Source organism: Medicago sativa, chromosome 7, assembly GCF_051527215.1.
Source record: "Medicago sativa cultivar Bolivia chromosome 7, Bolivia_mono, whole genome shotgun sequence".
NCBI classification, from domain to species: Eukaryota; Viridiplantae; Streptophyta; class Magnoliopsida; order Fabales; family Fabaceae; genus Medicago; species Medicago sativa.
The window spans coordinates 94,585,874-94,601,005 of record NC_140755.1 but is presented as its reverse complement, the minus strand read 5'-3'; the positions used below and the strand labels follow the sequence as shown (position 1 = coordinate 94,601,005).

At 34.9% G+C, this 15,132-nt stretch overlaps 2 protein-coding genes across 2 annotated transcripts; one reads left to right on the top strand and one right to left on the bottom strand.

Moving 5' to 3' along the window:
* The first annotated feature begins 241 nt into the window (after positions 1-241).
* On the top strand, positions 242-3,874 carry LOC146910556 (glucomannan 4-beta-mannosyltransferase 1). The gene is made up of 9 exons (XM_085722614.1): positions 242-749; positions 1,372-1,470; positions 1,571-1,823; positions 1,946-2,056; positions 2,138-2,274; positions 2,381-2,494; positions 2,603-2,802; positions 2,885-3,085; positions 3,388-3,874. The coding sequence occupies exons 1-9, from the start codon at positions 435-437 to the stop codon at positions 3,545-3,547; spliced, it is 1,590 nt and encodes a 529-aa protein (XP_085578740.1). The 5' UTR covers positions 242-434; the 3' UTR covers positions 3,548-3,874.
* Positions 3,875-5,634: 1,760 nt separating this feature from the next.
* On the bottom strand, positions 5,635-14,850 carry LOC146910555 (histidine--tRNA ligase, chloroplastic/mitochondrial-like). The gene is made up of 11 exons (XM_085722612.1): positions 14,466-14,850; positions 14,147-14,242; positions 11,611-11,699; positions 11,321-11,450; positions 10,752-10,844; positions 9,998-10,072; positions 9,499-9,616; positions 8,707-8,849; positions 7,741-7,869; positions 6,500-6,663; positions 5,635-6,045 (listed from the first exon to the last, which is right to left on the bottom strand). Exons 1-11 carry the CDS (start codon positions 14,793-14,795, stop codon positions 5,907-5,909), a joined length of 1,506 nt encoding a protein of 501 aa, XP_085578738.1. The 5' UTR covers positions 14,796-14,850; the 3' UTR covers positions 5,635-5,906.
* Between the last annotated feature and the right edge of the window lie 282 nt (positions 14,851-15,132).

Sequence of the window (15,132 nt, the reverse complement as noted above, 5' to 3'; positions counted from 1 at the left end):
TACTAGCAATATAACAGAATCTCATAAGTTTGATCAAATGATAGAAGCAGTTATTACTCCGATCAAAATCATTGACAGTATAACTCTTGATCAAATTGTCGGCAAAAAAGTCATATCAAGCTATCAAGTAGCTACGTAGCAACACCATTGTTTGCATGAATAACGTGTGTCTCTAAAAAAAATAAGGATAGATCTCTCCTTAATAGCTCACTCAACACACTTCGTTCTTCCCCCTAAACTTGAATGCATGTCCTCATCTTCCTAACACGCATGTCCTTCCTATTTAAAGCGAATGCTTCATCTCCTACCAGATCACACCCATCTGATCACTGCCTGCAACAAATCATTGTCCCACCCTACAATTGCCTAAAGTGGCTTTATCTTGAGGCTCTTCTTCAGGCTCTGTGACCCTAATAACTACAACCCCAAACACCATGAAAAACCTAATATTTGAGGAGCCTGAAGTAGATATTCCAGGATATGCCTCGAGCGGTTTACGCTATGCCTGGCAATCCATACGAGCCCCGGTGATAATACCGCTCCTAAAACTAGCAGTCATAATATGCTCAATTATGTCGGTCATGCTATTTATTGAGCGAGTAGGCATGGCACTCGTAATTTTGGTGGTCAAGGTGCTGAGGATTAAAAAATACACCAAGTACAAGTTGGACGCCATGAAACAGAACATAGAGAGAAACAAAAGATACCCAATGGTGCTGATCCAAATACCTATGTTTAACGAAAAAGAGGTAACTTTTCTTTGTAATTAATAAGTATAGCACATAAAGAAAATGTTAATATGTTATTTGGTATCTAAGCATATTTACCATTTCATATAAGATATATCAAACCCAAAATGTTATGCAAGTTGATCCATCAGTCACTATATGTTTATAATTTTAAACAACCATGCCAATTCTAAACGCATCCTTTTATCATTTATCAATAGTTGAAAATAATTAGGCAGGCTTTAAATTGGGAAAAAAAACAACTAGATATTGTGTTTTCAAACATTTCATTGTATCCTAAATATTAATTTGTTTACTCCCAATTTGGCTTTTTTTGTCAATCAGTTGGGGGGTGGGATGGGTTGGTTAATTTTTGCGCTATTTAGCGTTACCAGCAAAGTCCGGCATCTTTTAGAGATCCTTCACTAAGGGTGTCCTTTTAGATTGTCATTATTCATTATCGTAATATACTCTAGCATCTATCCAATCATGCACATAATAAATCACAGCTAACTGACGAAGTAAAGGAACACAAGTTTATCAAAATAAAGATTGCCGATTAAGATTCATACAGTAATGTCAGTAAATATTAAAGAATAAAGATGAATTACCTTGGCTAAGAAAATTTAATTTCTGTTCCCAGGTTTACAAGCTTTCCATTGGAGCAGTATGCGGACTTTCTTGGCCAGGGGACAGACTCATAGTTCAGGTTCTTGATGACTCAACAAATCAAGTCTTAAGGGTATCCAACTAATCCAGTAAAGCTTCATAGCAGATCTCATATGTTTGTGTGTCTATGAGTGAGCAAAGCTATAATAACCATGTGCTTTCATTTCATGCAGGAATTAGTTGAATTAGAGTGTCAAAAATGGATTGAGAAAGGTGTGAATGTCAAGTATGAAACAAGGAGCAATCGCAATGGTTACAAGGCAGGTGCCCTAAAAGAGGGATTACAGAAGCAATATGTTGAGGATTGCGAGTTTGTAGCAATATTTGATGCAGATTTCCAACCAGATCCAGATTTTCTTTGGAAGACAATTCCTTACCTTCTTGAGAACCCAAAGTTGGGTTTGGTTCAAGCGAGATGGAAATTTGGTAAGTAACTAGTAATATCACCACCTTGTAAAATTGTGTGCAGACACATCAGTGTGATAACATGCCTTACTAAAGAGTCAAGTAAATCAACATTTTTTAACACCATTTCCATGTCTGCACAGTTAATTCAGAGGAATGTATGATGACGCGGCTTCAGGAGATGTCACTTGATTATCATTTTAGTGTTGAACAGGAAGTGGGCTCCTCAACATACTCATTCTTTGGATTTAATGGTAAGTCAAGATACTCACCAAACAAAATTTAGACAAGCACATTTGTAGATCAGCTTATATAACATGATTTAAAACATGCAGGGACAGCGGGAATTTGGCGGATTCAAGCAATAAAAGACGCTGGAGGATGGAAAGACCGGACCACAGTGGAAGATATGGACCTTGCAGTTAGGGCAAGCCTGAAGGGTTGGGAATTTGTTTTCGTCGGCGATGTAAAAGTAAGTCATCCATAATTGACTAATATCTTCTGTACAGTAGTGTTTAAGCTTGAATACTCCATAAACCACACCTTTCTCATAACGGGAAAAATTTGTTGCTTACTAGGTCAAAAATGAACTACCAAGTACATTTAAAGCATACAGATATCAGCAGCACAGGTGGTCATGCGGTCCAGCCAATCTCCTTAAGAAAATGACAAAAGAAATCCTCTTCTGCAAAGTACGTAAACTCTAATTTCCTCAATAACTAAAACCAAAGTCAATCCCTTGTGGAATCAACATTTAATCTTACAAACTAATTGAAATTTATATCACATGTATTATCCAGAGGGTATCGCTTCTGAAGAGACTTCATCTTATCTATGCTTTCTTCTTTGTGAGGAAAATAATTGCACATTGGGTGACGTTCTTCTTTTACTGCATAGTAATACCAGCTTGTGTGGTTGTTCCAGAAGTAAGTCTCACAAAAAAGGTTGCCATATATATCCCAGCAACCATTACAATTCTAAATGCAGTCTCCACCCCAAGGTAATTGGTTTCCAGCTATTTAAAATTATTTAATTTCCCTCAATTATTTTGATTATTCTATACTCACTTATACATGGGACAGATCAGTGCATCTACTAGTACTCTGGATACTCTTTGAGAATGTCATGTCACTCCATCGAACTAAAGCAGCAATTATAGGACTCTTGGAAGCAAACCGTGTCAATGAATGGGTTGTGACAGAGAAGCTTGGAAATACGATGAAACAAAGAAACAATGCTAGGCCATCAACATCAAGAAGTCCATGGTTTCGAATTACAGAAAGGTACCAACTGCTTTGTAATCAGTCTCTCTAAATAAAGCAATTTATTCAACAAACACAACAGTTTTCCATTGAATCATTGAACAAGTAAATACATGATATATATAATTCAGGTATTTTAAAATAAACACAGAATGCAAAGAAAAAAGCAAGCAGGATACAATTAATATTTTTATTGCTCTTTTATATCAATTTGAACTTATGGATGATGTTATAGACACTAGAAAGCATGGTAAAGAATGCATATACGGTATTTAATTCCTTAATACTTCAGCTGATTAATGGGCTTTTATTATAATCAACAGGATCCACCCATTGGAGATTATCGTTGGGATGTATATGTTGCACTGTGCAATCTATGATCTACTCTTCGGGCGCGATCATTTCTATTTGTATCTGTTGTTGCAGGCAGGGGCTTTCTTTACGATGGGATTTGGGATAGTGGGAACAATTGTACCCAACTAAAGCTTAAAGGCAATGATCAATTGAACTATTAGTGTCTCAGTCTGTTGTGTATTGTGTATGCAGAACTACTGGTTTAATGTTATACCCGTGAGCATATAACGGGAAGCAGTGAGTAATTACCTACCTAGTAGAACCAAACCATATGGTGGAAGGAACTCTTCATATTCATGCATACCAAGCAGAATAAAAGTATATATACATGTTTATATATGAAGAAATGAGTGGATTGTCCGTCCAACATTGTAATATTATGTGTATTGTATTGTCCGTTCAATATTGTAATATTATATTTGTGAATAAAAATTGGGGGAACTACCCCTTAGTTTCTTTCTTTTCTGAAACCAACCCAGATCTAGAAAAAAGAACTTTACATACATGAGATATGACCTACTCTTTCAGTAATGTTTCTCAAAAAAAAAAAAATGCCTTTATAAACGGATGAAGCCCGACATATATGCAACGTTAAAATATTGTTATTACGTAGTTAATCCAAGAAAACTATGCCACATCAAACATGTCGATATTATAGGATAACGGGAATAGGAAAAGTTAGAGAAATCAGTTAATTAAACAGTTATGGAATTCTATTCATCATTTTCTTTCAGAATTTTTCTAGCCTTGAAACACAAAATACTGCTGCAACTTTTCTGGTTCAATGACCATAATTTTTTTTGTAGATGTAGCAAGAAAAACATTTAGACTGCCATCCTCTTCTAAGAGAAGCATGCAGTAGCATTCCCCGAAGGCTACCTTAAAAAACTTCAACATGTTTAATAATTTATTCCAATTAATGAAACATCGAAGCTTCGATCATCCGTTTTGTCAAAAGAAAAAAGCTTTAATCATCATACTTCATTAACATGAAATATTATATGTGCGCTAGCATTCTAAGTTAATACAGACTCATGCCAAGACTTGTTAATTTGTACCGAACGCAACTTACGGCATTATGCTCCTTTCCTCATATCACATTTACTACTCCCTCCGTCGCTAATTATAACATCCTTTACAAAAAATTGGTTGTCCCTAAATATAAGACCCTATACAAATTTCTAGATGCATTTATTACTCTTTTCCCAAATATATCCCTTATTAATACTACCAATTTGTCTTGGAATATGAAAAGTTAAGACTCGATGTATTTATACATTAAGGATAATCTAGTAATAGTCACATTCACATTTTAGACAAATTTATTAGTCCAACAACTTTTGTTAATACCCGTGATTTACTCCCTCCGTCCCTTAATGTAGCCACCCATTGCCTTTTTCACATTTCTTAAGAAAAGTTGTCAGTGTAATGTAATTAATGTGTCTGTTTTGTATGTTAATATTACAAAATTGTCCTTTGGTTGTATGTGTATAAAATTTGACTTTTCATATTTCAAGACAAGATAGTAGTGTTTAGGAAAAAAATGATAAATGCATCTAGTAATTTGAAAAGGGGTTTACATTTAGGGACAAAAATAAAATCAAATGGGTGCTTAGATATAGGGATGGAGGGAGTATGTTAGAGGTTCCTATAATAAGGGCTGGAGGGAGTAACTTGAAAGGAAAAACATTAAATACAGAGATGAAATTCACCAGGTAATGGGAAGCATGATAAAATTCTAACCAAATAATTTTTAAATTATCTGGAAAAATAAAATGAATAAACAAACCATTAGCATTTCAACTTTTCTAAATAAAACTAATCATATAGCATAGTGCTGGGATAAAAGAATAAAAGTAGTTCGGATTACTTAGAGTAGCTGATTAATAGTTAGAAGGGATATCAATTAGATAGATAGGAGAGATAAGGATAAAATGGATTCATAATTAAATTTGATAGTTGCAATGGATTCATAATTAAATTCGATAGTTGCATGTGAAAGGGGAGATCCTTTTTAAAGGGAATACCCTTGGAGAAGATACCTATGTCCTATTCACTTTCATTCATTTAATATATAGAATGCCTTTCTAAAATTCGGAAGAGATAATACCAACTCATCAAAACTTGTTTAAGGCCACAGATAATGATAAAATGGAAAGATCATCATATGGATGACCAAGGTTGAATGCAGCAATCTAGAGCTGAAAGACAATTGATTTTACCAACCGTAAACCTCCAACTTTAATCATCTTTAGTATGGTAGATTATGGAGAAAAGCTTTCAATCGAAAGTTTGAAAGTATCTATATTACAAAATGAAATATTCAAATCATTATTTCTAGCTAAAAAATATCCTTATTGAGCATAGTGCTCTATAAACATATATAGAAACACATGCGGGGGGGAGGAGAGTACTAAATTAAAAAATTAAAGTGAATGAAATACCAATAATGAAACAAAATACATAAAAAAAAAATTCAAATTCTGATTTACTTTAGATCATCTAGTTTAACCTCGTATTGTTCACCAGTGGAGAGAATTTTGACACGAACCATACCCCTTTGCCACTCAGAATTTCCTACTAATACCAGACGTTCAGCATTTGTTCTGGCAGCACGTTTGAACACCCTAAAGGAGAATAAAGAGGATAAATCTTATCAGAAGACTGACGGAATTTTCAAGTATGATTTAAGTGTCAAGTGCCATAACTACCATAGTTAGCACGATTCAACTCTCTTTATTACTGTACAAATTTGTTTCTTTAGTTTCCTGTAGTTAGGATAAATTTGATTTGTATAAATTTTATTGTATATTATTTCCTCATAGTTTCTTAATCAAACAGATTTGATATATTGCATATTGTCAACACCCTCTGTACTTTATAATCGAAAAAAACATATTATGGCCTTTATCCTCTCTTTTCAATTAAAAGGAGAAGAAAACTATAACACCCAAAGTGTTTTCCTGCTAGATGTTGTCAGCTACACCAATCAAATGATGGCACGATACCTTAAAGCCCTAACATATACTGTGTAAAAAAATAGACCAAAAATTAAGCAAAAATGACAAAAGGATTTCATACCATTTAAGTGGTTTGCTTTCCAAAACTAAGTCAACACTCTGTCCTTTTTCTCTGAGAATGTTAGCAGCCATAGCAGCACACCCTTGAAGTTCTTCATCCAAGGCACAAACAATGTTATGTACTTGCAAGCTGAGCTCTGGTAGAAGACCCTTCTCTCTGAGCAACTGTTGCATAAAACAAAGTTGGAGCATAGTTGAAAAAGGAGGCAAACAAAGTCTACTTACAAGTATTAAAAATAAAGGTAAGATATCAGTTGGCAGCAAAAATCAGCATTAACAACAAAACAAAAAAATCTGACTTTAATGCAATACGCCAAATATTACAGTGTTGCGTGCCCCGATAATCATACTGCATGTAGGTAAAGGGTTTCCAGAGTAAACCCAAAACACCTTTGTAGATGTATATCACCTTTAACTAGTGATAAAAATCTCTCCTATGAAATGGAAATTATAAAAGAATCAGGGGTTCAATACATCCCACTAGTATGGTGGGTTGTGTTTCGATGGAGAATTTCATATTTTGAGGGAATTCAAAATGCAAGGGAAAATGGGAATTAAATTACATCAATTCAATTTTTTTTTTCATTTGTAAAATTACTGGTTTGGGTATTTATTTGGACAATTAAAATTTTGCTGTCCATGCAACAATTCTTATGAATTAAAAGTTGGTGAATGCATTTTTTATACATGTGGAGAACGTCTACAACTCTATCATTGTAATGCATTTCAAGTTGCCAAGTCCCTAATGGGCATTGCCCAAAACAATCTTTCAGCAAGTCTGTTCTTCCCAAAAGCAAAAACACATTTATACCCAGGTATCAAGATGTAATAAAATATTAAGGTCAGATATTTCGTCAAACAGCATCTGAACCATAAGAGCATAAATATGTGTGGTGGCATTTCAAGTTTAAAGCCACTGCCTCGGTGGTAACCGATAATTGGTTCCACATGAGTGGCATTACTCACCTACGGTGCCAAATGAGGCAGCGGTGCTTTGCTTGTTTTTTTAATTTTTTGTACAAAGGCCTTTTCAATGAGTGGGACCCATTTAGAGTATATTGCGAGATTTATGGGACCCATTTTAGAGTTTTGGATGGGTGGTATGGATATTTAGAAAATGTAGTTGAGTTGTTTAAATAATTGGAAAGTGTGAAATAATATAATATATTGAGTGGCGTCCATTTATACCACCAAATTGGGTATAAATGGTGGCTTCCCATTAATGAGAAGTTATAGACTTACTTCGACTATGACAGCATCACCAAATCCAAAACCACAAGCAGGAATGTCATCAGCACCAAAAGTTGAGAACAAATGATCATATCGACCACCACCACAGATAGCTCGGAGCTTTCCTTCACGGTCAAAACCCTAATGAAGAATTCAATCATTTGAAAGAGGGAAAGAAAAAACAGCAGCAAATTTATACCATAGTTACAAATTAACACAACAATAGGAACCATTGCAATCAACAATGCCATTTGTTTTTCATATTGTGTAACTGCAATGGGAAGCATGGTGAAAATACAGTTTGGTTGCAACAAAATAATGCCGGTAAAACTTTAGTATTTTGATCAAGCAATAGCAGTATATAAAGTTGTCTGTGTAGTATGTAGTACATACTCTGTCTTTCCCTTTCTTGTTTTTTATAAAGTAAATAATTCATTAAGGAAAAAAAATTACAGAATGAGAGGAAACGGATTCCTTTATGCATTTCATCTTCTTTCAGATCATGAAATAATGTTATCACCAAAGATCTTACATGCCAAGGCCGCTGGCTTCATCAATTTGAATGTATCATACTCTTTGCCTACACATTACATGAGTATGTATGAACTTCACAGTATCTTGCAAAAAAGTACAAACCACTTTTTTTGTCAAAATTCATTTAAACCAAGAATATGAATTATTTAATCATGAACCTCAGCCTTTATTTGCCAAACTCGGTAATCATGCATGTGTTGAGTGCAATTAAGTGTACCATAAGAATATAAATTAGAAATAACAAGCCCAAAAAAATTTCTCAATATTTGAATAAACCTTTTGACACACTTGTCACAAAAGCGGGTCATCGTCCAATGAGAAATGTATCAAGTAACGCAACATAGGTAAGCCAAAAGCAAGAGTTTTGCTCAAGATGATCCAAAACTATGTATACTAGTGCAAACAATACTATCTATTTGGTATTAGTCATGATGAACGCCTGACCTCAAAGACAATGCCAGTGTAATAAGCAAGGCCACGAACAACTGATGCATCAAGTTGAAGCCATTTGGAGTAACCAAACTTTTCAGCCAGTGAGAATAGCTGTTTGAGATCAGCAATTGCCTCCCCACTCCCTCCGAGCCTCTCTAAATTCAACCAAATTGAGATTTCATGTAAGTTGTACACTTGTTTTTAACAACTAATACAGGTAAGTTGTTTATAACCTAATAATTGAGAGAGTATATGAACTTTATGGTACCACAAATGGGCTTCAAGAAATAGGCAAAGAAACTAGGTTTTTAAATCTAACATGAGGGATATGATAAACAACGGCAACAACAACAACAACCAAGCCTTATCCCACTAAGTGGGGTCGGCTGCGAGTGATATGATTTGCCACAAAAAAAATGGAAATAAAAAACTATGCCACCCAATAATAATATGAAAGAGGTCAAACTCTGATACTCTCATGCTAAACAAGTTTTCAAAATCTTGTCCAGAATATTTTGGAAAAATGAAGCTTCCATCAACAAGTGAAAAAAACAAAATCCTTCACTAAGGAAAGGGATAAACTCTTTCATTAGCATGCATAACTTGGGAAATGATAAATTGGCATCAGAGAGAGATCACATCTATGTTCTTACATTCATAAACCTACTCTCAAAATCTCTAGCACAAAGTTAAAACCGGCTATTATTTGTGTTTTTCACGCATTGACTACGAGATATAAGACTTTCAGGAAATTTGTCATACTGTTGGAAAAATTTCAGAATCAATTTAATGTAAAGAGCGGACCTTCTAACTCGGCCAATGACTTTACAGAAAGAACTTGCAATAGCTCCTGGACAGCCTCCTGTGATAGACCAAGAGCTTTCAACTCTTTCTTTATCTCATCAACTGGAATTTTCTCAATCTGTATAAAATTGAAAATGGTATTTTTATTAAATACATATTTCACTCACAGTATGGCAATACCTAAATCTAAAGTAGACAAGGAAAAATGTGAGAATATGAAATTTCAGTAACTACAGAGACGAACATGAAATAATAGTGGGGTAAAAATAATATGGATCCAAAAATAATAGAATAGAGGATAATGGATGACCACCCCATATGAAAGCTTAGGCCCAATAAAAATACCATTAAAAATTCACGTATAAAAGTTTGCGAAAAAGACCACATGATCTGCTAACCATATTTAATTTTTTTAGGAACAAACAAGGATCAGGAGTTTTAGAGCTCCATCTACAATTATAAAATATAAACCCAAATAGAACCAATATGCATAACTCACTTTATCAATAATGACGCAAACCTTGCCAAACATATTTTCAGGTATTGAATAACACTTCAATACTTCTTGTAGAACCTGCAACAAAGGTAGATATACAACAAAATGACAAGGTATCGTTAAACTAAAGCCATACCTAGAACCACATGAATAGGTTAAAATAAAAGTATTAAATGTTGTTTATTGTAGACTGTGCTAACTTACAAAATTGAAACAAACTACAAGCAAAAAATGAACAAACTGATGACACTTCACAACATGTTATAACTGCATCATTCAATGGAGAAAAAACAAGCATGATGCCAGAAAGAATCCTAAATAACAACTGTAGCAAGGAATTGAAAAATGTAATAATGTCCACAAGTATATAGGGTGTAGATCTATAGTACTCCCGAGTCCTTGCACAATTTAACCAAGCTTTGACAACACAATATGATAGCAATAAACCTTCAGCCCTCTATTGCTGCACTTAGCACATCTATTAAATCTACGGTCAGTAACTTTTCGAATTTCAACTATTAAATCTACATACATCTAATATTTAATATTCATATTCATTAAATTTGAAGCTAGAAACACCACATAGCAAATTACCAGCTTTTTAGGAACATATCATGGCATGTTGTGCATCTTTAAGTAATATTAATTAATACAAACTCCTTGATCATATAACTTGTGGAGAAGTGGAGATGCAATAAAACAGCACTGTGGAAGGAAACTTGATCCATCGTTCATAAAAAGAAAATAAAACCCACACCTTTCGACTAGAAACCTTAAATCCAACATCTGATTCTGTAATTCCTATTCGTTTGAAGAAAGTAACAATGGAAGATATAAGCTCTGCTTCAGCCTACAATGTTGAAAATAAGCAGTGTTAAAGTCCATGTCCAATATTAGAGTCCAATACATTCAATAATATTATTACCGCCATAGTACAAATATTTTAAATAAAGCACATAGTATGAACCAGCCACAAAACTTCATACAAAGCATGCAGAAGAATAATATTTATAAAAAATAAAAAAAAATAAAAAAAAATAAAAACTCATTTCATGACTTATTACGGGGAACGTTTTCATTACCTTGAGACTCAACTACAAAAAGAAGAAACAGGTTCATCTATTGTCGGAAAAAAAAAAGGGTGGATGAAAGATAAGAGAGCTTTAACTTATCAAAGAATATCTGACCCATAACTGCTATATTAACATAATTAAAATGACTTTATCCATTAACTAATAAAACCACGGTACAAGCTTCCTGGATCAATCATGAAACATTTGACCCCACTACATAAAAAGATGTGTATACCAGACAGCACATACATACCATAACCCCAGGAACACCAATTATATCCATATTCCACTGGTAGTGCTCACGGCGACGCCCCCTTGTCATTCTCTCATACCGCCAACATTGTCCAACAGTGAACCACTTCAATGGTAGTGATACGGACTTCCTGAAGAAAAAGGAACAATCATAAAGAAGAGAAGTCAATATTCGCATTCGAGAAAACATGAGTAATTATACAGGTTAAACTGTAATTTTTAGACATAGAGGTAAGATCTAAACTGCAGATGTAAGCAAACCTAAAATGGGAATATCAAAATGAATTTTACCCTTTCTGTATCACCAGCCTTGCCAAAGAAGGAGTAAGTTCAGGCCTCAATGCAACACGGCGATTACCTCGATCTTCAAAACAGTACAGCTGCACAATAATAATATTAAAAAAAAAAAGGTGTATATGTCTTCTCTTCACAATTAGTGGAACTTATTTTAAGTAAAAATTTGCTATGACAATGGTAACTTTTTGAAAAACAATTCAAGCATGCTGTTTGTGTGACACAATTGCCATCAAAGCACAGGAGAACTCAATGGATTACCTCTAAATTACCTTACGGACACATCATGACTCTGTTCTAGCAAACGCTAACTCCTATTGGATTCAAATAACAAAATAATGCTAACATGACTCATTGTACATAACATATTGTATGGTTCTCACAATGTTATCTGTCCATAAAACGGACAACCTGGTGCACTAAAGCTCCAGTATACGCAGGGTCCGGGAAGGGGTCCCACCTTTTGGTGTATTGTACGCAGCCTTACCCTGTTTTTTACACAAGTGGTTGTTTCCATGACTTGAACCCGTGACCTTCCAGTCACATGACAACAACTTCACCAGTTGCGCAAAGGTTACCCCTCACAATGTTATCTGTCCATAATGCAGAATAACAAAGACAAACCTTAACTGCAAAAACACTGAAATATCGGAGTCAATGACCAAAGTTTTTAATCAAAGAGGCAAAAGACCTGCCCCAAGTTTGTTTACAACTAAAATAATGATATGTGGAAGCACGTATCTTTCAAAATCCTGAAAATAAACTTAAATGAGATATGCTATCATGTACATGATTGACATCTTCCAAGATAATGCTACACCTAGTAGTACATGATTGACATCATCCAAGATAATACTACACCTAGTAGTTTGTGATAGACATTGAATCATAGTTACAAAATTCGTTGTCTAGCCCAGAGAACCGCAAACCGGTTCGCGGTACTTTTACGAACCGGTTTACCCATAATTCGCATGGAATTCGACAATTGTAGGGTACCAGAGTACCCCTCACAAAAATCATAATTTAATTAAATAAAAACTTTAAACTAATTAACTGGCCTTGGGAAATGAACAACACTTTAATAAAAGTGACATCCATTGGCCCCACCAATATATATTGCCAGGCGTGGCTGGTAGTTTGTTTAAGGAATGAGGTGTAAGCTTCTATATTTATAACCTTCTCTTCCTATCAATGTGTAGTAAGTGCCCGATGTGGGACTTTTACTTCTACCGTTTTTTAAACCACATATGTTTCCATCAGGTTTAGATTCTAATTTTAATTGAATAGTTTTTCAAAAATAGTGTACCGATATTAGATTTGAGTGTACCACAAACCCATAGCGTACCGACTATGTATACCCCCTACGTACCGAATTCTGAGAGTGATGAATGGCGTACTCAAACCCGTACCACGTACCGAAGCGAATTGCGAACGTATAATTATGCATCAAATAGCCTCACCAAGCTAAGCTAAGAAACACATAACTATCTTTGTTTTAAGCCTATTGAAAGTGTGAAGAACATAACATTTTCAGATAAACTCATATATCCTAGCAATTTGATGGTACAAAAATTTGGATACTTAAAAAGTGGAGTGGAGAGGAAAGTATTGAGATGAAATGAAGCAAAGTTGTTATAAATAATGTATATTTGTAATTATTTATAATAAGTGTACTCAGAGAATGGCAAAGTAGGAATTGGATCCAGAACCCGTTGGAGTCTCACATTGTTAATGTTCTCGAGTTGTGTGTGTGTGTGTGTGTGGTTGGGCACCCTCATCTTACGAGCTAACTTTTGGAATGAGATTCAAGCTCATTTAACACAACCAGAGCAAAGTGAAATGGAACAGTTGTTATTCAGTTGTTATTCCGTTGTTTTGGGTGTTTTAAATATAGAATGAGAAAAAGATTCGTTCCATACCATTCTCAAAGAATTAAAGGGAAATTAAAATTGGAGAATTTCATGGAATATGATGGAATCCATTCTATTGTATTTTGAGAAATCCAAACAATATAGCCGTTTATGATTCCAATCCAAATTTAAGGAGCCTATTGGTTCCAAGGAAATGGGGGGAAGAGATTATTTACAACTTTAGTTGTTTGGTTCAATTTTTGAGAGAGGGTGGGAGTAAAATCTTTCGAGAGCCAATTTTAGCTACCATAATAAATTAGAGTTAAACATCATTTTATTAATGTGACATTAAATATTAAAAGCATGGAAAAATTAATATTAAAATCTCTCTCCTTCATCTGTAGGGCCTAATTCAACTGCAATGTTGAGATTGTTAGGCTGGACATTTGCGGTGGTTAGTCAGGTAACCTAGGATCTCCCCTTGGCGAATGTGAATTTCCAGGTGGTGTTTGTCATTCCACCTATAGACGAAATAAAAATCTCTCTCCTTCCTCTTTAACCATTTCTCCCTAACCAAAAATAACATTTAAAATCTCTATTCTCCCCCTCCCTTCCCTTGAATCCCCTCCCCTCCCCATTGAACCAAACTAACCCTAATTACAAACAAGTGAAAGAGTTACTACCTGGTCCTTAATCTCCTCTCCTGCTTTCCTAACGAACAATGCCTCGGACTCAAGCACTGGAAAATCAATCTCCTCAAATCCGTACAACCTTGACACCTAAAATCATCGCAACAAACCACAAAAACAATCCATATTAAAACATCCAAATACCTAAGAAGCACCAACACAGACATTTACACTACACTTAGACACCAATAATTAGTTAAAAATGTCATAATTGAATGTAATCACATATATGTGTCGTGTGAAAAGACCTTTGATAAGAAGTATTTGTGCTGCATAGCGAATTACAGTAACCAATTATAACCATAAAGTATACCTCTTTGAAATTATTAAAAAGCCAATTGCGCAATCGCATTTCTTCGGGCGGGAAATCACGCGTACCCTTAGGAGGATTCACGTCGATTTTCTGAACTTCGCCGGTGACCGGAGGAGTAGGAGACAACGCACCAGACCGGCCGCCGCTGGTAGAATCGGTCTCGGCCGCTTGGGAGAGTGCACAGTGGAATCTGACGGTGGAGGGTTTGACATTGAAAGGGAACGGTGAAGAGGAGAGTTGGTGTGTGAGTGAACGGAAAATAGGTCTAATGTAGTAATTGAAACGCGGTTGCGAGATGAAGAACGAACACGAAAATGGAGTTGCAGGCATTGCTGTGAATGTGAGTGAAGCTAAGCTTGACGATGGAAATGCAAGAGAGTTGGATAGGGAGGTTTTAGTTTAGTTTTGATATTAATTGGGTTTTATTTTGGGCCTTAAACACTCTTCCTAATGACCCAAATTACTAATTCACTATGTATCTTTGTAAAAACATAATAAATTATCCACGACATATTTTCATGTCAAACCAAAGCTACTGAAAAGATATCACAAATATCAACAACTTTCATGTTTACAACAAAGATCAATTCAAAACAGAAACATATGAACAAAACGCAAAAACATGAAACAGAGAATGTTGTCACCGTACAATTTTGCTAAGACCTCC